The 26,248-nt window shown below is 35.8% G+C and overlaps 1 protein-coding gene across 1 annotated transcript in view; it reads right to left on the bottom strand.

Annotated features, from left to right (window-relative positions):
* Positions 1-26,248, bottom strand: part of PIK3CB (phosphatidylinositol-4,5-bisphosphate 3-kinase catalytic subunit beta) — a 178,881-nt gene that overhangs the window by 81,273 nt on the left and 71,360 nt on the right. Inside the window, exons 3-8 of the mRNA XM_070375585.1 lie at positions 20,749-20,935; positions 17,394-17,619; positions 8,727-8,950; positions 6,330-6,509; positions 3,424-3,594; positions 2,423-2,500 (exon numbers count right to left, since the gene is read on the bottom strand). Of these exons, the coding sequence (XP_070231686.1) occupies positions 2,423-2,500; positions 3,424-3,594; positions 6,330-6,509; positions 8,727-8,950; positions 17,394-17,619; positions 20,749-20,919 (1,050 nt within the window). The 5' untranslated portion in view covers positions 20,920-20,935. The remainder of the gene's footprint in view (positions 1-2,422; positions 2,501-3,423; positions 3,595-6,329; positions 6,510-8,726; positions 8,951-17,393; positions 17,620-20,748; positions 20,936-26,248) is intronic.

Raw genomic sequence — 26,248 nt, 5'->3', positions numbered from 1 at the left:
ACTACATACAAACAGACTCAGACTGGAACTAAACTATGGGGTCTTCTGGTTTCCCAGTTTGCAAACAAACTTCACAGACTGTGGAACTTAAACAACTCCATAATTATATGAGCTGATTCCTTAAATAAATCTATGTGTGGTGGACTTTCTTGGTGATTCAGTGGTTAAGAATCTGCCTGAAAATTCAGGGGACATGGGTTCTATCCGTGGCCCAGGAAGATTCCACATGTGCCACTATTACAGAAGCCCGCAGGCTCTAGAATCTGTGCACTGCTAAGCCTGCAAAGCATAACTAGAGAACAGCCCCTGTTCGAAGCAACTAGAGAAAGCCCATGCAGCAACAAAGACCAAGCACAGACAAAAATTAAATAAATCTCTGTGTGTATGCATATATATACACACACACACATACACAAACACCCTATTATTATTTTTCTTGGGAGAAACCTGAGTGATATGTTTGCTCTCTTCATTTTTATTCAGTACCACACCGAAGGTCCTACTCAGTACATCAAGAAAAGAAAAGTTTGGAAGGAAAGAAGTAAAGTTCCCTGCTCCCCATCTATCCCTAATCTTTTTTTTCCCCTCCAGATTTCTCTTCAACATTATACTGGAACTCCTAATCTGAACAGCAATTAAAAAAAAAAAAAATGAGATGTACGTAGAAGAAAGTGATGCCATAATTGCATTAACGTACTTCAATTCATCTATGTAACCTCTCTGAAAAGAGAAAAAGGGTAGAGGAGGGAGAATCAGAGAAGCAGATGGAGTGGGGAGGGAGAGGGTACTTTAAATACTATATTAAACCCACTAGTCCTAAAAATATATGACCACAAACAATAAAATCAATCCAGCTTGGAATATCTGATGGAAGTTGGTAAAACCTATAGAAATAAAATGTTACTCACAAGTAATCTGTCAAAGACAAAAATAAAGCATAATGCCCAAGAAAAATAAAGGCATATAGTAAACGCTTCTTTGGTCTTCTTTAGGAAGAAACTGAGTACGGATGAAAGGCTTCAGAGAAACAATAGCTACAAAAGAATTCAATAGCTAATAACAATAACCTAACAAATGGGAAGAATAGTAATTCCCATTTTTAGAATGCAAATTATCCATGGATTCATACAAACCACTGAGCAAAATGATACATATATGTTTAAAAAAAACACTCCATATGTATAGGTAGGTATATTGAGGGTATATTTGCCAATATATGACTTCTGCCTTTAGAAACGTAATATTCAAGGAACTCTACTGAATATTTAATAATCCAGAGAATCATCCAAGATATAAAATGAACAAATCATAGATTAATATATATAACATCATCCCTTTTCTTTAACAAACCAACCGATCAATAAAATAAACACAACCATAAGTTTATATATATTTGTATAAACATGGAGGTCACTCAAGGCTTATTGACCTTGAATCCCATGTGATGGTAAAGAGATGAGGAGGAGAGATCAGCAACTTCTTTCTTAAATCATATTTGGACTTTTTTTAACTGCTGCAACAATCATGTTATACTTTTACAACTGGAAAAGATTAAGAAAGAAAGTTTAAATTCAAGAGGAAAATTAAATTACCATTAAAATAGAAAACAAGGCTAGTTGGTCTTAAGCATACTCATTAAAAATTAAAATCTAGCTAAGAATATAAGAGAAAATACCCTTATTTTAATGACAGCTACCCAAAGAATCTTTAATGTCCACATAGAAAAACAAGCCACTGGTAATCTTTGGCAAGGTACTCCTGAATATATCCTCATGCCAGCAAACATCTCAAACTAACTGAATCTCTTTCTTGGATCACAAAACTATTCACTTCATTTCCTGCCAAGCAAAATAGAGGAAAATGCATGCTTTACACTTTGAAGCAAAATGCCTTGTTAAGTCTTTACTTAATTGTAGGGGTGGTGCAATAAATCCCCATGTGTTAACAAGTTGTGGTCTACAATGTAGTCATCTATTTTATTTCAGGAATGGCATTACATTTTCTGTCTGTTCAGCAAGTTTAAAAGGGAAAAAAAAGGAGGGGGCGGCGCCTAAAAGAGGCTGAGGGAAGCTCTGACCAAAGCTGAGAAAGAAGAATAAGCCTGCACAGAAACATGTGACCTACAGTTTTGGCTTAAATTTCACTTGCTGAATTCTTGATCTAAACCAATTTCTTTTCCATAACATACACTGGGGAAATGTCAATCGATCCAGTACATCTCCAACTATGCAAAGAATATTTTTTTTTTCAAAGAATATTTTAAAACAAAAATTTATAATTGTTCTATAATAACTGCCATATTCTATATCCTATAACAGACCAAAATGGATAAAATGTAGTCTCCAATCTGTCATTAACTGAGCATATTAGTGAATTCAAATAACAGAGCAGAAGACAAATTCAAATCTAAACAAGTACTCACTTTTACAGTTTCTTCTGTGTTAAGTTTATTTCCTTTAACCAAGACAATTTGGAAAGGATTGTTATTTTCCCAAACATGCTGGTAAAAAATGAAAAAATACAGGGTATTAATGTTTAATTTTAATTAAGAATTCATTTAATTACTCATTTTTTAATATTTAATTAAGAAATGAATATTTGAGGCTAACAATGAAACTGTCTTATCAGTTTGCATGTGCATTGGTAAAATAATGAAAATACAACTCTGAACTAACAACTGAAAACCACATATATTACATTAAGCATCACAACCACTAGCCCTTAGTTCTCAAGGCAAAACAATACTGCTACAAAATTCACTAGACACCATAAACAAATGGTATTAAAAGCTTTGGATAAATAAAGAATTGACTATATAAGTTAATATACAGGTAATATCTTAATTATCAAGGCATAGTTTTTCTTAAGATGGAAGAACTATTTAAAAACTGTTAAATAGTTAAATGAACCCAAATCTAAAGGTCTGCTTTATAAAAATAGTATATGCTAGAAGAAATGTCTTTGTTACATTTAAAGTCTAAAAGTTCAATAAGAAGAAAACAGACAAATTACACCAAAACACTATTATAAGCTAATACAAATGAGATATACCAGAAAATCAACTATCTCAGCACACCTAACTTTTCTACTGGTATGCCTCAACTTGCTCTCTGAAGTCTCACATTTAGCTCTAGTCTCAAAATATACTCAATTTGAGGGCATTTTTCTTTAGCACCTAAAGATAAACAAAAACATAAATGACCTATTTAGAATCATATGTAGCTTGGGTATGGAAAAATAATAGTAGCTTAAAAGGTTACTATTAATAAATGGTGATGCATCTTTAGAAAACATGAATTAGCTTCCATAGGAGAACTGAGCAAAGAATATGTGTGGGAGGCTCAAACATACAACCTAACAATAGCAACAATAAAAAAATCACATGGCTTTTAAGGTCACCAGAAGTTCTTATGTGAAACTTACAGAAATAATTCGAGTTTTCTTTGGTGGTAAAGGAAGAGGAAGGTTAGATGAATTTCGATTTATGGCAGCCTCTATGGCAACCATCTCCTGTTCATACAGCTTCTTGATCTTGCAACATTCCACAAGTATAAAATGGGGCAATGTTCTGTTCATTACACAGTTCCGGATATACTACAGTGGCAAGGGAGAGTAAGGCAAGGATTTTCAAACAAAACTTAAATCAAGAGAAAAATAAAATTAAGCTAAACAACATTAAAACAATATTTAAAGTCTATATTAACAATTCAATGTCAAAAATATGAGAAATTAAAATCAGAACATAAGAACTGTAGCACGGTTTGTCCAAGACCTGAGAGCTGTGATGCGCCGAGAGCTTTAATGTCCGTTGCTCCAAATCTTTGTTGTGACGAGACAAAGAACCGAGGGACATACACTCGCGTGACATTTATGGTGCCGTGACTCGGATTTAACCTGGCTGAAACAACCTCTACGTAGAAGAGGCCAAGCACAACAGGAGCCCAACTCAGCGAAGCTCCCGGGCTAGAAGCGGAAGGCGAAGAAACCCAGCACCGGGGAAGGCCCATCGTGCTGGAAACCGGGACAGCGAAAAACGAACTCAACAGAAAGCTCACGCGGCCCAGTCTCAGATTCCAGAAGACCTCCGGTTAAGAAACCTTGGACCACTGGACAAAACCCCGAGAGGGGTTTTCAGAAGATACTCTGACCAATCCCGAGGAAATCTGGTACACTGATGGAAGCAGCTTTGTCTTGGATGGAAAAAGAAGAGCCGGTAGTCAAGGTACCAGGACATGACTCCTAGATTCACTACTCACGAGTCAAGCCATGGAAGAAAACAGAAGAGGACACTCAACACACCTGTCAACCAGCTACAACATGCAGTGCCAGTTTAACAAAGATATAAAACTACAGCTGACCACGGAAAATATCACACACCCTTGGACACCGCTATAAGGACTCTGAGGCTTGAGACTAGCAAGAGGGGGAGGCCCAATACCCCTCGCCGCCCCAGTTCAGCAGGGAGTAGCCAGAAAGACCTCGACGCCCCTATTCCCAAAGAATTGGGCCTCCCATCTCTTGAGGGGGGAATGTTAGGTAGGTAGAATAGGGAAAAGGAGTCCAAAATGGCGGTGGCTAAAAGACAAGGAAGGTCCAAGGGCCAGAGTTAAGACTTCAGGCAGAACAAACAGCACTCCTGGCTAAGCCCAATTTGCATAGGGCAGGCCCAGGTGGAGGAAAAAAAACATATAAAATCAGAACATAAAATAGCTATCATTAAGTGAACACCTTCTTCAAGGTCAGAGCTAATCTTCTTAACTCTAAAAGACAGATTCTCCCCCTTTAATAGATTAAAGAACTGAAAACCCAAAGGCTAAGTTACACATTTAGTATCTCTAAGACCTGGAATTAAATCCACCTGACTGAATTTTTTTGTTTGCTAAACCTTAGAGAAATATGTGTCATAGTATATATGTTGTTTTGGTTTTTTTCCTCTTTTCTGCACTCCATACTTGACAGGATGACCAACTGGCACACTTTTCCAGGGGTAGAACTTGATCATAGACTGTGATGCTACAGTGCAAGCTCTGTCCAGTAAGTCAAAAAAGGTGAATATGCAGTACATGAGTAGCCATTTTTTTAAAGTCCTGAGGTAGATCATGGTACCTTATTAGCACAGGCCTCAAGGCAACCATTACTGTCTTTGTATCAAAAACCTACTGGCTATCCAAGTGTGATGCTCTGTTTTATTTCCATGAAACCAAAATAACTCTCCAGAGGCATATAAGGAAAAGGGTGATTGTTTACAATACCAATGATTCTAACAAAATGAATAAAAATACAATGCATTCCTCACCAGAATAACTTTCCTATACAGATATAAAGTGTGATTCAGTTTAGATAGTATAAGGTATACAGTATACTGCATTCAATTCAGAACCACTGAAAATACATTTCTGATATTAAAAAAAAAATGTCAAGAATGGCCTACAAGTGGGAGTTAACATGATACTATGATAAATATATTCATTCAAAAACTTTTCACTATGAAAGATGTATCATTCCATTTCTTTCAAAGTCCTTCACCTACATTCTATATTTTATTTCTCACACAAACTTGCGCGCGCACACACACACACACACACAAAACGCATACATGCTTTTAGTTTTCTTTGTAATAACAAATTCCAGTTTGGGCAAAACAATATACTTTCCCCTTGCTAAGGTTTTTTAAAAAAAGTATTAAAGAAGCAGAAGGCTACTTTAAAGATGGCAGAACATGAAGGGAAGAAGTCAATACTTTTATGTTACCACCAAGCACTTTTCATCTTCTTCCTCTCAGGGTTCGAGTTCAAACTGTCAGAATGCCACAGATCCCAAAGCTGTGCATGAAGGTTATACCTACTAAACCAAGAACTAAAGGCTACACTAAATATCTGAAAAAAAGAGAAGGGATATATAAAATCCCCTGGTACCTGGCTAATAAATCAGAGCTCCTTCTCAAAAGAGACATCACTTCATAATTAGCAGGCCATTATCCCTCTTTCTTCATACAAACACCAAAAATCACAAATAAGAGTAATCAAATACTTTTCTAAAATTCAATTACTATTTACCTCTAACTTGTCACTTAGTCTATTATTCTTTATGTAACAACTATTTTCAGTCTCCAAATGTAATTTCAACAAAAATATCTTCAAGTTCCTTGAAGGCAAAATCAGGATTCTCCTCTTTAAATAGCGTAACTTATGGTTGGGGGAGGGATGTGTCACTACATTGTATCTTAAACTCCACTATACTCCAAAAATAATCTGAGGCACTTGAATACTCTGCATAAGACATCTACTCAAAGAATTCATAAATGGTAAATTGACAGTTAAAACACATACCTGGAACTGAATTAGTGAGTGATCACCAAACACATATTCTACTCTCCCACTGACTTGCAACACATAGTCATAAGGGCTAACTTCATCTTCTTTCCCATGAATAGTCAGACGTTTTTGGATTGCCAATTCATTTATTTTGATAGGATTCATATTAGGAGATACCTGAAAACTAAACACATCCTAAAAAGGAGGGTAAAAAAAAGAAAGCAATTTTATATTTACAGTGAAAATATCACTCTTTACATTTGTACTTATTAGTAGTATTATTTATATACCACATTGTATCCAACAAGACACAATGCTTACACATATACATCCTTTACATTTAATGTTTCAGTACATTTTCTTCACTCCTACCAATCTTGGAAAATCATTTTTTAACCTAAATGAAGACTTTGTTACAATTCATCTCATGTTTACTATAGTGTCCCCACATGCTGGTTCCCAATGCTGGTCATCAGCAGTGATGCTGAAATGGCCAAATAAGGATTTTACAGAACTGGGCAGGGAGGGAATACATGCGTGATGGTTACCAAACATACCTTACTCTGAAATTTTGCCATTCCTATTTTTTGATGGTAACATGAAATGTTTATTCAATTATGAAATAGTGTTGGTAATAAATCATGGTATAGGGTATTTTTAAAGGAATAACAGCCTAAATAAAAAGCTATAAACTCTATGTGACCTGCCAAATTGATTTAAAAACTTTAAAATTTACTATTCTATATGATCCAAAACTCTTTTGGTTTAATCTCTGGGAAATAGGTAGCCAGAAGAAAAGGAGACTAAGGAGAGATATAGATATATTTCAATTAGCTGAATATATAGCATGTAGAATAAAGGGAGACTGAATGGATACTTATTCAAATAAGAAAGTATAACCAAAATACCAGAAATCACAGAAAGCCAGTTTGAATTTTTTTTAATTTTTTAAATACAATATTTAAATGTGTTCTTGCTCCCAATGAAAATATGCTATCAATATTTTAGTAAGCTGAACACTCCCCATAGCTAATGGATACATCGGGTTAGGGACACAGGCTATAAAGAATGGTGAAAAGAATTATTATATTATATAAAGAGCCTGCCAAGATGATCTCCAAACTCCTTTTACCATTAAATTCTATGACTGCTTGGAATCCAGTAACATTTCACAATGTCAATATTTTTCTGACTTTAAAACACTTCTTTTCACATGTAATCTGTTACAATGATGGATCACAGGGTTTCCCTGGTACCTCAGACAGTAAAGAATCTGCCTGCAATGTAGGAGATTCGATCCCTGGGTTAGGAAGATTCCCCTGGAGAATGCAATGGCTACCCACTCCAGTAATCTTGCCTGAAGAATTCCACAGACAGAGGAGCCTGGAAGGCTACAGTTAGTTCACAGCACCGCATTCAGACACCACTGAGTGACTAACACACACGTGCATAATAACAATCACATTCAAATTTATATATCTAGTAGAGATTTGACGCATATGTGATGAAATTCAGACTGACTGAGATTTCACAAATTGCCCACAGTCAATATTTTAAAGCTGGATTCTAATCACCTTTAACAGTGAAATTCCTATTTCAGCTCGTTCAACAATGCACGATTCTTTACCACTGAGTCACATTGGGAGCAAGAACACATTTAAATATTGTATTTAAAAAATTTTAAACCCCAATATAGAATGGTTACTGATAAAGGTTTCGTCATTTTTATCATAGTAACTGAAGGACAAAACAAAGTATCCCTACTTTCATACCCTAATTCTAAGGCCAGAGCCTAAATGATAAAATGAGTATACTTGAAACAAAAGGAGAAGCAGAATTTAGCTTGTAAAATGCTATGAACATTCAGATACAGATTAACTGTATATACTCTCCGTTATAATGCCCAATTCCATATCAGCACTTAGATCACGTATTCATAGAATGCAAAATTAAGAAACAGAAAAAAGAGCTCTTTTGATCAAATCTTTCATTTTATAAACAACATGAGAAAATAAATTATATCTACATTATTTACAACCAGGTTTGGCAAACTTTTTCTCTAAAGAACTGACAAAAAATGAGTCTCTATTGCATATTCGTCCTTTCCTTTCTTTTTAACATCCCTTCAAAATTGTTTTCAGTTTTTTACATAACCTTCAAAATACAAAAACCATTCAAAAACACTGTAGTTTTTGGACCCTGATATAGACAAAAATGCATCAAAAAACTGTATGTGTGCAAAGGATATGTCACTTTAGATGTCATAGCTAATCCTAAAATATATTTCCATCTTGAATCTAAAATGATCTTCATCAGTGTTTACTAGGTGAGCAACAGCCTCCTCTAAGATTGGTGCTGCATTCTGGGAAAATTCACAAGTTTATTATAAAGCATTTCTTAATATAATACTACCTGACAATTTTCAAAATGAACAGCCACAATGAGCTTTCCTCCATAAAGTTTATCTTCTAAATTTTCAGGGATGGATGGTTCAAGCTCAGGTGGATAGGTATGCTTTAGCCAATCCATCCAAGATAATCCCACAAGCGACTGAATCTTTTCCTCACTGAATCTGCGCATTTTTATTCGGAATTCATTCACTTCAGGATCCTTCAAGGCATCAAATTCATGCAGACCTAAACAAAAATTTTAAAGGTGTCATTTTGAGTACCTAATAATAAACAGAATACAAAATATACTTAAGGAAAGCTAATTTGGATGCTTGATTTTCATGAAATTAAAAAAAAAAAACTGGGCAGGAAAATATTATGAAAGATAAAAAAGAATACTGAAGACAAAATAATGAATTTCAGGTATAGAAGATGAACATACAATTAGATTTCAAAAGAGTACAAACTGGAAACCACAAAAGAAATATAGTTGGTGACCAATGAAAAAAAGATGATCGCTGAAACTCACACTACCATTTTAAAACTACACCTGAAAGAGCTACATGTTTTCTTTACAAATCAAAATACATTTAAAATATCTAACAAAGGCTAAGAATCTGAAAATGTTACAAATAAGCCTAAAAGTCAAGCTATTACTGAAAACTCAGTAAACTTAAATTTTATAAACTTTTAGTTTACTGTGATTTTCCAACAATGGTTACAGTATATATCAATTAGTCAAAAATCTCATAAATATGAAATTATTCTTTGTTGTACTTAATTATGATTCACTTCTGCCATGAAGTGACATATAACAGCTTTTTCATAAGCTTATACTTATTCTAATAAATAATTCTAGAAATTTAAAATAAATTGAACATGTACACATTTTTATATGTACATTAATTTTTACATCAGAATGGCAAACACTTTGATAAAACCTTGAGCTGTAAGGGTTAGAAAAGACATTAGCAAATTTAATAATTTATTAAAAATTACACACATACAAACACACATTTTGACCCTGGAATTCCAACAGGAGACTTAGGACAAACCACTGAAAGTCAAATATGCTCCCAAAACCAATCACGGAAGATGCCCAGCTTCTTCTGGGCCTACCTCCAGCTTCCGCCTGCCAACAACTTCTAATCAGGCAAAAAAGAAAGTCAACCACTTTCTCCAGAATGAAACTTAATGACTCCACTGCCTGACTTTGAGTTACTGCCAAACACAAAGTTTCTTTATTTTGGCAAACTGTGATTAAACATTATGTTCTCAAATTTGAGTGGTTACTTTCCACACACCTATGGAAATAATTTTTCCATAGTCATGTATGGTTTTTCCAGTAGTCATGTATGGATGTGAGAGTTGGACTTTAAAGAAAGCTAAGCATCGAAGAATTGATGCTTTTGAACTGTGGTGTTGGAGAAGACTCTTGAGAGTCACTTGGACTGCAAGGAGATCCAACCCGTCCATCCTAAAGGAAATCAATCCTAAATATTCATTGGAAGGACTGACGCTGAAGTTGAAACTCCAATACTCTGGCCACCTGATGTGAAGAGCTGACTCACTTGAAAAGACCCTGATGCTGGGAAAGATTGAAGGTGGGAGGAGAAGGGGATGACAGAGAATGAGATGGTTGGATGGCATCACCAACTTGATGGACATGAGTTTGAGCAAGCTCTGGAACTTGGTGATGGACAGGGAAGCCTGGTGTGCTGCAGTCCACGGGGTAGCCAAGAGTTGGACATGACTGAGCAACTGAACTGAACTGAAGGAAATAATTGTACAAATAACATGATAGAAGTACAAGAATGTTCACTGTTGCTTTATTATAAATAAAAAATTGGAAATAACCTAAAGATAATCATTAAGACGTGGTTTTAAAAGTTACCAGACCACCTGACCTGCTTCTTGAGAAACCTGTATGCAGGTCAGGAAGCAACAGTTAGAACTGGACATGGAACAACAGATTGGTTCCAAATAGGAAAAGGAGTGTGTCAAGGCTGTATATTGTCACCCTGCTTATTTAACTTATATGCAGAGTACATCATGAGAAACACTGGGCTGGAAGAAGCACAAGCTGGAATCAAGATTGCCGGGAGAAATATCAATAACCTCAGATATTCAGATGACACCACCCTTATAGCAGAAAGTGAAGAGGAACTAAAAAGCCTCTTGGTGAAAGTAAAAGAGGAGAGTGAAAAAGTTGGCTTAAACCTAACATTCAGAAAACAAAGATCATGGCATCTAGTCCCTTCACTTCATGGGAAATAGATGGGGAAACAGTGTCAGACTTTATTTTTGGGGGCTCCAAAATCACTGCAGATGGAGACTGCAGCCATGAAATTAAAAGACGCTTACTCCTTGGAAGAAAAGTTATGACCAACCTAGATAGCATATTGAAAAGCAGAGACGTTACTTTGCCAACAAAGGTCCGTTTAGTCAAGGCTATGGTTTTTCCAGTGGTCATGTATGGATGCGAAAGTTGGACTGTGAAAAAAGCTGAGCGCAGAAGAATTGATGCTTTTGACCTGTGGTGTTGGAGAAGACTCTTGAGAGTCCCTTGGACTACAAGGTGATCCAACCAGCCCATCCTAAAGCAGATCAGTCCTGGGTGTTCTTTGGAAGGAATGATGCTAATGCTGAAACTCCAGTACTTTGGCCGCCTCATGTGAAGAATTGACTCACTGGAAAAGACTCTGATGCTGGGAGGGATTGGGGGCAGGAGGAGAAGGGGATGACAGAGGATGAGACGGCTGGATGGCATAACCGACTCGATGGACGTGAGTTTGAATGAACTCTGGGAGATGGTGATGGACAGGGAGGCCTGGCGTGCTGCGACTCATGGGGTCGCAAAGAGTCGGACATGAATGAGCAACTGAACTGAACTGAACTGATACCCATACAGCATGCCAGAATGGTACAAGTGATAAAATGAATAAAATGTTCTCTGTTATTCGGGGGAAAGGTCACAGATATATTAAATTTACAAAGCAGGGACAAAATGGGTCTCACAAGATTCCTTTTATGCAAATTCAAAAGAAAGAATATAGAATTTGTATACATTTTTGCCTTGGAAAGAAACTTGAGATAATATTAATAGCATTTTATAGTTTTGGAGAGGGAAGCACAGTAAAGCAAGTTGTTACTTTTGATTCCACAAGACACAACCAATATTATATTTAAAAAAATATTGTATCATTTGAATATACATATGTCAATGAGTATTACCTCGATAGCAGACTTATCAGCATTGTCTACTTACATTAAAAGTTATCATTTTTAAAATATTAGCACTGATTTGTGATATTAAATATAAAAAATGTTTTAAGTTGCATAATACAACAAAGGTAAAATCCTGAGGGTAAAATGTAATTTTGTGGATACTTTAGATCTGGAATAAAACAAATTACTCTAAATCAGATATGAAGGAACCATAATTTAAGTTAATGGCTACAGGATGTACAAGAAGTAGGTAGAGACATTTATAAAGTAGATTTGACATGAGTTTGTTTTTTTTTTTTAGTAGATAAAGGGTAGATCATTTGATTTTTGTCAGATCTTCTCACAATCCATTTCCATTCCCCAATGTGTCTAAACTGAAAATGTAATGCTGTTATGCCCCTATTTAAATCCCTTCAATAGCTTCCCAACTGCTCTTATGAGTTCTCTACTTTTTATATGACTTGGATAGGCCGGCATACTCTGAAGCTGGTTGCCTTTCCGAACTTCCTGCTTATCCTGGCTGTCCCCGTCAACAAATCATAGTCAATTTCTTTTATTCCTTGAATAGACTATCTTTCACATATGCCATTCTCATTTGCTTTTCCTTCTTCTAACCCCATTCACCTGCTCAACTCCTAATGAGCACTGAAATCTCAGGTTAAGAGGATCTTCCTGTCTTACCTAGCTGAGAGAAGTGACCCTCCTTGACTCAGAGCAGGAAAGACCACATCACCTAAGTTCACTGCTATGGTTCTCAAGTAAAAACACTGAAAATAAACTGCTGAATTGCAACTGCTATCATTTTGGTCATTTTTTTCATTATTACAAATGCGGGACTGTTTTCATAAAACTATAATGAGAGTCAACTGAAAAGTTCACATTTCTTTCATTTATTTCAGACTCACTAAATCAATCTCTGAGAATTCGTATTTTAAGAAATTGATGACTGGTCACCTAATCTATGACAAAGGAGATGAGAATATTCAATGGAGAAAAGACAGACTCTTTAATAAGTGGGAAAACTAGACAGCTGTATGTAAAGGAATAAAATTAAGAGATGTAGAAAACAAGTTTATGGTAATGGTCACCAGGGGATGGGCAGGGGGGTAGGAATTGAGAGGTTAAGATTGACATATACACACCGCTGCATATAAAATATGTAAGTAACGAGAACCTGCCAAATAACACAGGAAACACTACTCAGTAATGTGTAATGGCCTATATGGGAAAAGAATCTAAAACAGAGTGGCTACATGTGGATGTATAATTGAGTCACTTTACTGTACACCTGAAACTAACACAACATTATAAATCAACTATGCTCTAATAAACTTTTTTTAAAAAAGAAGAAACTGTAGAAGCCTGAATTTGGGAACTCCTACAAAGATTTCTTAAAAATAGAATCTTTGACAAAAATAAGTTAGGCTGAGTAATTTCAAACCTAGTTAATTCCCTATGTGTCTTGTGTATGAAAATTTGATAGCAAAGCTTAAATCTTAAGAGTACTGTATAGTTTACAATCAAATAGAATTTTTTATATTAAAAAGTATTGAATGAACAATTTCTACATACTACAGATACCTTTAAAATCCTTGGACTATATATTTCCATCATTTTAAGGAATATTAAGGGGAAAAGGGAAGTGTTCAAATACTTTTATCAGAATGCTGACAAAATTCTTTGATCAAGATTTACTGCTGGGTGTTTGAAGAAATTAAGGCAAGAGTGACAAGTACCTTCACTACAGAGAATAATCAGCCCCAGCAGCAATGCTATAAATAATTATTTAGAATACAGAGAAAATAAAATGATTAGTCATATCATTTTTCAGGAAAAGGTATTTTTAGACCCGACAGGGCAGTTATGTCTGTAAAGGGTCTATTCTTTTCTTTGAGGAGGAGGAGGCAGCAAACTCTTGTTCCTCAAGTTAAACTGAAATAATTGTTTATTGTTTTCCCAGGAGGCATGACCTCACCAAGTCCTGGTTGTAGTCATCACATACAAATCAGCAACTGCAAAACTTGACTTATTGGGTATTTAATGTGGAAATTCACTCTAAAACATCAAAACAGACTTACTCAACTTCATAAATGAACGTTAATATTTGAATTTGTGTATACGATCATAATGCTAGCTATCCTAAACTACTGAGGATCTAAAGTATATAAAATTTATAAATTTTAAAAGCTTATAAACTACTAATTGCAATAAAACACTCCTGACATTTTCTTTGTCATTCAAGTTGCAGAACACACTGAATAAAACCTTTGTACAACATGCTTTATACCAGATAAAATATGGTGCATTGTTTAAAGAAAGAAAAATTCAATTCTAATATATATTAGATCCCTGTGCTAAAGTTAGAATTTTCAAATTAAAAAAAAAAAAACTATGTCCATTCGATTTGAATTTTAGATAGTGAATGACTTTTTAGCAGTAAGAGTATAACATGAATCTCCTGTATTTTTATACAGTAAATCTGACAAGCATAGATCAACATAATGGTGGCTCATGAATCCATATGCTTTGGAGATCAAAATCCAAAGAGAACAAAATGATCTAAGTTTTGAAAAGATGGTTAGTCTCAAAAAGACACCTATACGTTAACTGATAAATGTTAAGTCTATCTGTGACGTGAACCTTTTGAATTATCAAATATTTCAGCTTGTCTAAAAATCAGCAGAAAAATACAGAAAAACAGTATTTTCATAAACTATAAAACCCTTAAAAATAACTGTATCAAAATATTATCAGGGGATATTCCTATTCTGGTAAGTGATTTTTTATTCTTTCTACTTTTATACATACTCTTCAACTCAAACAAAGGAAAAACTTCTACTAATGGAGACTGCAGTTTTTAAAAAATCTTTGAAGCTCTAGAAAATAGGAATGCTTTCTACTGAAGCTATTAATATATTTTTAAAAGATCTGTAAGGTATACAATTACAAAGCTACTTAATGGGGGAAAAAGTTACTGCCAAAGCAAACTAGTTATCATCTGAAATAATCAAATGTTTTTAAATACCAGAGTGTCACATATAAATCAATAAGCTTCTGCTCTAAGCACTCAGAGAATTTAGTCCCCCAACGTAATCATTAGAATTTTAACTACAGGGTGAGATCAAAGAAAAGTATCTTACAGAGAACTGTACTATAGTATCCTGAATTTGGACTAGGATCACGGCATCTGGTCCCATCACTTCATGGGAAATAGATAGGGAAACAGTGGAAACAGTGTCAGACTTTATTTTGGGGGGCTCCAAAATCACTGCAGATGGTGACTGCAGCCATGAAATTAAAAGACGCTTACTCCTTGGAAGGAAAGTTATGACCAACCTAGACAGCATATTCAAAAGCAGAGATATTACTTTGCCAACAAAGGTCCGTCTAGTCAAGGCTATGGTTTTTCCAGTGGTCATGTATGGATGTGAGAGTTGGACTGTGAAGAATGCTGAGCGCTGAAGAATTGATGCTTTTCAAGTGTGGTGTTGGAGAAGACTCTTGAGAGTCCCTTGGACTGCAAGGAGATCCAACCAACCCATCCTAAAGGAGACCAGTCCTGGGTGTTCACTGGAAGGACTGATGCTAAAGCTGAAACTCCAACACTTTGGCCACCTCATGCGAACAGCTGACTCACTGGAAAAGACCCTGATGCTGGGAGGGATTGGGGGCAGGAGGAGAAGGGGACGACAAAGGATGAGATGGCTGGATGGCATCACCGACTCGATGCACATGAGTTTGGGTGAACTCCGGGAGTTAGTGATGGACAGGGAGGCCTGGCGTGCTGCAGTCCATGAGGTTGCAAAGAATTGGACACGACTGAGTGACTAAATTGAACTAACCCTGAATTTGATCAATATAGGTAGCCAATCCAGACCCAACAAATTGGATTATCCAACAAAATTACCTCAGTAATCCCTGGTAGTATGTAATTCAAGTTAATATCTTGTCTAAGGCAGAATACCACTCGTCCAGTAAACACCTAAGATTACTAAAGCAAGAGTGACTGCACCACATTAATTGTGTTATTCACAATTTTCCCTGGAATTAATATGCAAAGAATATGGACCTGACTTGCTATAAAAATAACTTCTACTTAAAAGAGAATTTTACTTATGAAGTCAAATTTATGGAAACTTATCAATTACCTTAAAGTCTCGATTATCACAGAGAGTTGTGTATAAATTATGTTCATACTTCAGGGGTAGTTCACAAGAAACTGAGGATGCATCTCTTAGAAAAGGGCTTCTCAAACTAACTGAGGCAAAGGAACAACTTTTTGATTTCCAATCTGACAAAAACCAATACTTTTATAAAATAAAAAGAAGTCAAAGACATATAGATGGCCAAAGGCACATGAAAAGATGCTCAACATCTCTAATTATTAGAGAAAAACAAATGAAAAGTACAATGAGGTATCACCTCACATCAGTCAGAATGGGCTTCATTAAGAAGTCTACAAATAATAAATGCTGGAGAAGATGTAGAGAAAATGGACCCCTCCTACATTGTTGGTGGCAATGTAAACTGGTGTAGCTACCATGAAAAAAATATTATAGACGTTCCTCAGAACAATAAAAACAGAGTTGCCACATGATGCAGCAATCCCACACCTGGGCATGTACCCAGACAAAGCTGTAATTCAAAAGTATAGATGGTTTCCTATGTATTCAGAGCAGCACTATTCACACAGAAACAGCCTAAATGCCCATCAACAATAAATGGATAAAGAAAATTAGGTATATATACACAGTGGAACACTCAGCCATAAAAAAGAATAATGCCATTTGCAATAACATGGATGGACCTAAAGGCTATCATACTAAGTGAAGTAGAAAGAAAAAGACAAGTACCATATGTTATCATTTATATGTGGAATCTAAAATTTTACACAAATGAACTTATATACAAAAAAGAAATAGATTCATAGAGAAGACACTTATGGTTGCCAAGGAGGATGGGGGTGGAGGACAGGTGAATTGGAAGGTTGGGGTTAGCAAATGCAAACTATTATATATAGAATGAATACACAACAAAGCCTACTTACTGTGTAGCACAGGGAACTATATAAAATATCCTATGATAAATCATAATGGAAAAGAATATGCAAATGAATGTATGTATTATATATGTGTGTATATAAAACTGAATCATTCTTTGTATAGCAGAAATTAATGCAACATTGTAAATCAACTATACTTCAATAAAATAAATTAAAAAAATACGTCACTGGAAAAGAAAAAGATAAAAAATTTATAAGCCCTTGTTATGGCAATATCACATTGTTAGAGAAGTTTCTAAAGATTTATTTTTGATTTCTGTTTTTACTTTATCTAAAACTGGTAACATAGACACCATAGACCACTCTTTGCAAAGCAATGTTATAGAGCGCACTTACTACATGTTTATAGATATATCTGGCAACAAACGTTAAATTCATACTAAGAATTGTTTAAATTACCTCTTCCTATAAGGACTCCAATTTTTGAGTCTAATTTTTCCCCTGGGTCACAACTTCTTGTCACTAATTTGAGAACTGGAAGAAAAGGTCTGACATCACAGAGTCTTCTTGTTTCATCTTCGAGTTCCTCATATACAGCAGTTTGATTCACACATGCAAACATATAGGAGTCGATTTCCATAAGGAGGTTAAACATTGGGTAATTGGTAACTTGTTTCCATAACATCTGCAGAAAAAAACAATAAGACATTTTATGAAATGGAAATACTTGCTCAAATGTACAAAGACATGTCTACAAAGATGCTCACTGTAGCACTTGTTGGAAAACTCAGAAATTGAGGACAAGCCAAATGTTTAGCAATACGGGTTTGGTTAAATGAATTACAGAATATTACAGAACTATGAAAATAAGATAGACAAACATGGTAATGCATAAAGTGTACAAGGTATATCACAGTTGGCTTCTTTTAAAACAGCAAATTGGAAGAGAATATGAATAGTATTAACCCCCTCTTGTAAAATAACAGAATGGTATAATTTTAAAAATACATTTATAAAAACAAAAGTATTAAAAGTAAGTATCTATGAAGAGCAAGAATCAATGAAGACTTTCATATTTAGCATTCTTGTAAACGTAAGTAACTTCTAATAAAAAAAGAACATTTAAAGTATGTATCATCTATCACCTTCACACAAAATTTACATTGTTTCTGTCCTGAATTCTTTTCTATTCACCAGAGTTATCTCCATTAACTAGGATTGCCCTGTCAGGACAAGCACAATCAATCTCTCATCATCTCCCCTGAATTCTCCTAAATGAGATCCTATAAAAAAGGTCACTATACAAATACAAGGTGGATTACATATTTTAACTGCAACCAGGACAAAAGCCTACAGCTGAAAAATGAAAATCATGGCCAAACCTCAAATTCAGTTACATAAAACAGAAAAAAATCAATGCTAGGCAAAAAAGAAAGAAAGAAAAAATAGGTAAATTGGATTTCATCAAAATTTAAAACTTTTCTGTATCAAAGGACACTATTTTGAGAGTAGAAAGGCAACCCACAGAATAGAGAAAATATTTTCAAATATATATTTCATAAGAGATTACCATCCAGAATACATAAAGAACTCTCATGACAACAACAAAAAAAAACAACTGAATTGGAAAATGGGCAATGGTCTTGAACAAAAAATTCTAAACAAAAGTCCACAAGAACATGAAGAGAACGTGACATTATTAGCCATCAGGGAAATGCAAATAAAAATAAAAATGAGGTACCACTTCACAACCAGAAGAATGGTTATTATTTTGTAAAAAAGGAAAATAACAAGTTCTGGCCAGCATTTTGAGAAACTGGAACCCTTGAGCATTGCTGATGGGAATGTAAAATGGTACAGCCACTATAAAAAAAAGTTTGGCAGTTTCTTAAAAAGTTAAAACAGAATTACCATATGATCCAACACATGGAGAACAAGGATTCACATTGAAACTTAAACATCAATGTTCAGAACAGCATTATTCTCAACAGCTAAAAGTTGATTATAACCAAAAATGTCCAACAAAAGATGAATGAATAAACAAAATGTGGTACATCCATACAAAACAATGATATTCAGTCTTAAAAAGGAAAGAAATTTGAATACATATGACAACATGAATGAAATGAAAAATACTATGGCTAAGTGAAAAAAGCAAGACACAGGCTGACTGTTGTGTGATTCTACTTACACAAGGTAGCTAGAATAAATACTACAATGGAGATTACCAGGGGTTAGGGGAGCAGAAGTTTATTATTTAGTAAGTACACAGTCTGTGTTTAGGATGATGAGAAGTGTTAGAAATGGATAGTGGTAATGGATTGGACAACACTGTGAATATACTTAATACCAAGAAATTACGTGCCTAAAAATGACTCTGATGAATTTTATTTTACAACAATACATTTTTTAAATTTTTTTAAATGGGTTTCAATAGTTAATTAAGCTTCAGCTATAGCCACAGTCATCCGTACCTGTCACTGGTGACTAGAAAAATAAATGTACTCTCTGCACCTGTAAGGTGCCTAAAACAATTTTTAATTTTTTTTTTCACTTCAGGGATCATACAGTTCTAGAATTTTTATGGCTCCCCAGTGAAGAAGCTTGGAAAACAGTTGAGAGGCTGTTCCAACTCTAGCACTCTGTCATAAATATTTTTTTCTTAAAAAGATCACAATCCTATACTGGGGTTCCATATTGGGTTCTAGAAAAATAATTTCATTTATAAGTCACAGTCTTTACAAATCAAACAGCACTCATCAGTTCACTTGAAAAAAATCAGCCAACAAACAGGCAAGCCTTGTTATATGAAAGAATTTGCTTTCAAGTGAGGACATACCATTCATTATGGGGGTGAGGAGGCAGAATCTAGTAAACAGCAGAAAACCTTTTCTTCCCCCAGAGTGACCATGAAAACTAGTGAGGATGGGGACAGAAGAAGGGGAACAGAAAGGGAAGGAAAAGGAGAAAAGAAACGATGAACCACGTCATATTTATAAAAAAAAAAAAAAAAAAGTGACAAATTCAAAGACAGTAAGTACAAAGACCTTACCTTAAAACTTTCTCTGACAATGTCAAATTCCTTTTGATAACCTGAACAAATCTTTCAAACTAGCTGACATAAGTTAGTGTGTCTTAATTCAGGTATCACACATGAATTTTTTTTTAATTAAAAGTGAGTAGGAGTGAGAATGAGTATGTATGTGTATATATATATACATACATACACATACACACATACACACACACACGAAATTGAAAGTGGCTCAGCTGTGTCCGACTCTTTGAGACCCCATGGACTATACTGTCCATGGAATTCTCTAGGCCAGAATACTGGAGTGTGAAGCCTTTCCCTTCTCCAAGCAATCTTTCCAACCTAGGGATTGAACCCTTCCGCATTGCAGGTGGATTCTTTACTCACTAAGCCACAAAGAAAGCCCAAGAATACTGGAGTGGGTAGCCTATCCCTTCTCCAGTGGATGTTCCCAACCCAGGAATCAAACCAGGGTCTCCTACATTGGATTTTTTACCAACTGAGCTATCAGGGAAGCCGTGTGTGTGTGTGTGTGTGTGTGTGTGTGTGTGTGTGTCTATACACATACGTGTGTGTGTGTGTGTGTGTCTATATACATACAAACCAAAAAGAAGATCCAAGACAAAATATGAATTGAAATCTGTAAAATATAGTAACTTATAAACTTCTCTTAAATTCGCCATATGATTTACATTAATACCATTCTAAAATGGAGGAATATATCCTCCAAGTAATAAAGTAAGTAAGCTAGGTTTACAGAAAGCTCACCTAGTAACATACCTGCTTAATACAGGAAATGGTAGCTTCACGAGGCACCTCCAACTGGATATAAATCCCAGTGGGCAAAAGAAAATCCACGGGTATGGAGCCATCAGACGCTATCTGTGAGTCCACTGCCCAGATGTCAAGGACGTCTGCCATAGCAGGAGGCATCATGAAGTAGAAGCACATTCATAACCACGGGGCTCTAGAAATCAGTAGGTAAAACTCAGTGAATTAATAAGCCAGATTTTATACTAAAACGTGATGAAGCCCACCAATCCATAATTAGTCCTTGGATTTCAAAACAGCCAACATTGTAACAGGAGGCCAATTAAATTAAGCAAGACTCAGCCACATTACTTAAAATACTTTTGGATATCACTACATGAATTATGTATATACACCATACTGACTCAAATTCAACATAACTATATGACATGTAAAAGATGAAAGGTTTAAGAAGTACAGGGTTCTGAGAAATTCAGTTAATGACCACTCAACACAGGATTCTCTCCAGAGAATCCTAGAGGATTGATATTGGATTCTTTAGCCAAGTTTTTCCTGGCAAACTCCATGAAAAGTGGGAATCAAGAGAGCTTTCTTTCAAAAATAATTTTCTATCAATCAATGTGAGAAAGAAATGTCATGAACTTCGATCCATGACCCATCATCAAAGTATTAAAAAAATCAAATCCCACAAACCAGCTGGCAAGGCCTTTTGCCCTATGACTCTGGCCTGTTTTCCTTTGCTTCTCCAACAATTTCACAGTCCAGGCTCTTATGCCACAAGTTTTGCCTCATGCTGCTAGACTTGTGTTCACAGATATGTTGACACTCCCCTTACCAAACCAGTTTTCCAACAAATGCACCCTCCAAGTGGGCCATTTAAGTCTCATCTGTTTTAAGCACTTTCTTCAAGAAAGCACAACAATAATCCTAAGAAGAACATGGGCAATAAAGTTAAAAAAGAAAAAAAAAGTCTCAAATCTCATTTATTCAAAAAATCCAAATCTTGTGTCAAAAGAGACAAGAGCCAATTTAAAGCATTTGGGGCATCAAAAACAATAATGACATCCGTGGATTGAAACACATCAAATATGAGACAATAATAATAGAGAAAGGCCCTTTACTGGTCAACTTTAAAGCCTGCTTTGAAACAGTCTGGGAAATTAAAATATGAATTAAGTATTAGAGTATTTTAAAGAAACTTCATTGTGTGAGGTATAATAACAGAATGTTTGTTATGTTTCTAAAAATCAGTCTTTATCAGTCAGATGCATAATAAATATACATCGGGATAAAATGAAATTATCCTTGGCATGTGCTTTAGGTTAGTCCATTTTTTTAAAAGTGAAAGGGTAGCTGATTTCAACAAAGACATAAAGGTAATTTCATGAGAAAAAGGACAGTCACTTGAACAAATGGTGCTTCAACTAGTTATTCTAGTTTGGAATACCTAGACATCCATAAGCTAAGAAAATGAAGCTCAATTCATACCTCATACCACTAATAATGGATTATAGTTATGTAAAAACTGAAACGGTAAAACCTCTAGAAGAAAACATAGAGAAAATATTGTGCTCTTGGATTAGGCAAACAGTTCTTAAATATGACACCATAGGCAATTCACAAAATAAAAAACTGATAAAATGCACACCACCAAAACTAAAACCTTCTGCCCGTAAGTATGATACTGTTTATAATATAAAAAGATGAGCCACAGAAGGGAGACAATGCTTGCAAACCATATAAAGATCTGGTATCCAGAATACATAAAGAACTCTCCATAAGAAAAAAACTCAGCTTACTTGAATTGGCAAAAGATTTGAACAGAAACTATCAAAGGAGATGGCAAAAAGGCTTAATAACATTAGTTACATAAACTAAAATTACAATGCGATACACACCTCTTACAGGGTAAAATTAAAAACACCAACCATACCAAGTGCAGACAGGGAGAGGAGCTGGAACTTTCTACACTGCTGATGGGAATGTTAAACAACAGAGCTACTTTGGAAAATAGTTTGGCAGTTTCTTAACATGTATTTACCATATGATCCAGTCATCCCACTTCTAAATATACACCTAAATGATATGAAGGTATCAGTTCAGTTCAGTTCAGTGGCTCAGCCGTGTCCGATTCATTGCAACCCCATGAATTGCAGCACGCCAGGCCTCCCTGGCCATCACCAGCTCCCGGAGTTCACTGAGACTCATGTCCATTGAGTCAGTGATGCCATCCAGCCATCTCATCCTCTGTCGTCCCCTTCTCCTCCTGCCCCCAATCCCTCCCAGCATCAGAGTCTTTTCCAATGAGTCAACTATTTGCACGAGGTGGCAGGAAGCAGGAAGAGGTAAAAGAAGAGGATTACCAAGGAACACAAGGAAACTCTTGGGAGTAACGGATATGTTCATTATCTTGTCAGATGATGGTTTCAGGGATATGTACATATGTCAAAATATATCAAATTACACATTTTCAATATGTGTAGTTTAAGTCAATTATCCCTCAGTAAGTGTTAGTCCTATGTCCAACTCTGTGCTCTCATGGACTGTAGTTCACCAGGCTCCTCTGTCCATGGAATTCTCCAGGCAAGAATACTGGAGTGGGTTCAAATTTCCTCCTCTAAAGGATCTTCCTGACACATGGATTGACCCCGGGTCTCCTGAATTGTGCAGGCAGATTCTTTATCATCTGAGCCATCAGAGAAGCCCATACCTCAATAAACACGTTTTTAAAAATGAGAGAAATAGATAAAATGAGAGGCAAAACATTGTTACTGACTGAGGTTGGGACATGAGGAGTACACTGCACTACTTCTCTGATTTTGTGTATGTTTGCTATTTTTCACAACAAAAAGGTTTTGTTAAATTCCACCTACGCCATTTATCAGTTATGTGATATGAAACTTCTTGAGACTTCAATAGCTTTAAAAAAAATCATACTAAAGTATTTCTCCTGGGAACACTGTGACAATGAAGGAGCTAAAATGGAGTGGCTAACACACTGCAATGACAGCTTTCTGCCTCCCCTCAACATCCTGGTCATTACTGACCCCTCCTTAACTCTTACACCTCATAGCCTAGGTCCAGCACACTGCCACTGTGATAAAGGTTTTGAATCTTTCAGACATGCCAGCCTTATTTCTGTAGACAGAACAGACAATGATTAAAGATTGTGTTCTCAGAGTCTAACACCTGAGTTGTAAACCTGGCTCCATCACTCACTAATGAAGATGTCTTGGGCAAATCACATTATCTTCCTCCTAATTAAGTTCCCTTACCTATGAAATGATGAAAACAACAGTAACTACATCATATCATGGTTATGAAAACTGAGTAAAGAATGCCCAACCATAATAGGCCCAAGGTTTGCTGCTACTTACAATTTTTTATTTTTATTCAAAAACCAAAAGTTCTTTTGAGCTGTGAGTTATATATATTCAACTACTTTGTTTCTCCAAAAGTGATTACACATAGTAGCCATTTGCAATTGTTTAATGAACTCAAGACCAAACGCTGCTACTCCTACAATAATTTTTTAAAAAGCTCAAGGGATAATGGAATTTATAACACTAAAGATAAGTACTTACTATGTATCAGGAATCTACTAAAATCTTTACATGCATTACTATATCTTATCCTGACTACTACCCTGTGGTAATATTACTACTCCTTAAGGAAGTACCTAAGACTTAGATACTTTGAGATCTCATTCATGGATAAAAAGTAGCAGTCTTGGGATATCAACTTGGGTCTAACTCTGGAGAGTGAGCCCAACTCTACACTCTACATAATAACTGCTGCTGCTGCTAAGTCATTTCAGTCCTGTCTGATTCTGTGCGACCCCACAGAGGGCAGCCCACCGGGCTCCTCCGTCCCTGGGATTCTCCAAGCAAGAACACTGGAGTGGGTTGCCATTTCCTTCTCCAATGCATGAAAGTGAAAAGTGAAAGTGAAGTCGCTCAGTCGTGTCCGACCCTTAGTGACCCCAAGGAATGACTGCAGCCTGCCAGGCTCCTCTGTCTATGGGATTCTCCAGGCCTGCCAAGCTCCTCTGTCCAAGGGATTCCCCAGGTAAGAATACTGAGTGGGTTGTCGTTTCCTTCTCCAGGAGATCTTCCTGACTCAGGAATCGAACCTGGGTCTCCTGCATTGCAGGCAGATTCTTCACCGACTGAGCTACGATACTATAATATACCATAATAACTGCTAAAGCATCAGGAAGTGTGAGACATTTCACCATATTAAACCACATTACCTGACTGTAAGCTCCTTGAAATCTTGTGCCAAGCTTTTTAAAAGACTTGTCTCTCACCACAGCATATAGTGAAATCACTATATTTAGTAATTTTAAACTGATAACTTTCATAGACAAGAACAAAACCACACAAAGTTACTACAAGATGTCATTAACAGACACTGATCCTGGAAATGCTTTACGCAAATCACTGCAGAACAGGCTTAGAAACTATTTTCAGTAGAGGAGCTTCTCAACTTTGCAAGTATTAGATATTCAAGAAACATCTGCATAATAAAAACATTCTACATCAAATTTTAAAGACCATGCTTTGCTTATATTCAAATAACACCATGCAAAGACAAACAGGAAAAAGCTGTCTCCTGAACACCAAGAGTCAGGAGACATATGAGAGTCAGGAGCTGTCAACAAAAACTGAGAGGACAAACTCAAGTTAGCATTTAAAATTGAGATGGGTTTATGAAACATCAGAATTATAATCAAGATAAACCTGTACAGTCCCCTGGTTGCTTTAGCATAGATTTTTGGCAAGATTCTCACAATTGAAACCAAATCACCTGATAAATATCAACAGTAATATAAGAGCAAAAAACTATAAAAATAAAAACTCTGAAACCTCACCCTTACCAGCAACTAGAAATGATGAGGATTTCTGAGCCTCTGGAGTCTAGAGTAGTAATCTTTTCAAAGAAACCGTACCTCACTACCCAATAGCATCAACTCCCCAGATTCAAAATTCTAAACTTCTCAGGTATTAAAGGGAAAATCACCATGGTAGATTTAAGAATTTCTTGATGATGAAGTCATATCTAAAATGAATTATAGGAATGAATTCATGGGCCCCTGCCTTCCCTTCCTTCTAGATCTGTCATTCAACACTCCCACACGTACTATCCTTAATCCTGCTGACACTTATCACCATGTCTCATACTCTTTCCTGCCTTCTACCTTAAATCTGTCATTCCTCTCCCTAGCATGTCATCCTGACCAACTCTCACACTTCTAGGCTGTGAATTAGAGTCTGTCCCTAATACTCCTCTGTGCACCCAAGTACCAGGGCATATACATGTCAACGAAGGAGTACACTATACTAAAATTCATTGCTATGGGATAGTTTCCCAGTCTCTTGCTATTTCCAGTTCAATAAACACTTACTTTTGGCTGAATGAATTAATGAATTCAAATTCTATGGAAATCACTACTAGACCAATTATATTTTATCATTAAAAATGTGATATTTTTTGGTTTTTCTTTGCC

This window comes from Bos mutus, chromosome 1 (genome assembly GCF_027580195.1).
Source record: "Bos mutus isolate GX-2022 chromosome 1, NWIPB_WYAK_1.1, whole genome shotgun sequence".
NCBI classification, from domain to species: Eukaryota; Metazoa; Chordata; class Mammalia; order Artiodactyla; family Bovidae; genus Bos; species Bos mutus.
The sequence above is the reverse complement of the archived record's forward strand: the minus strand, read 5'-3'. Positions and strand labels throughout refer to the sequence as shown.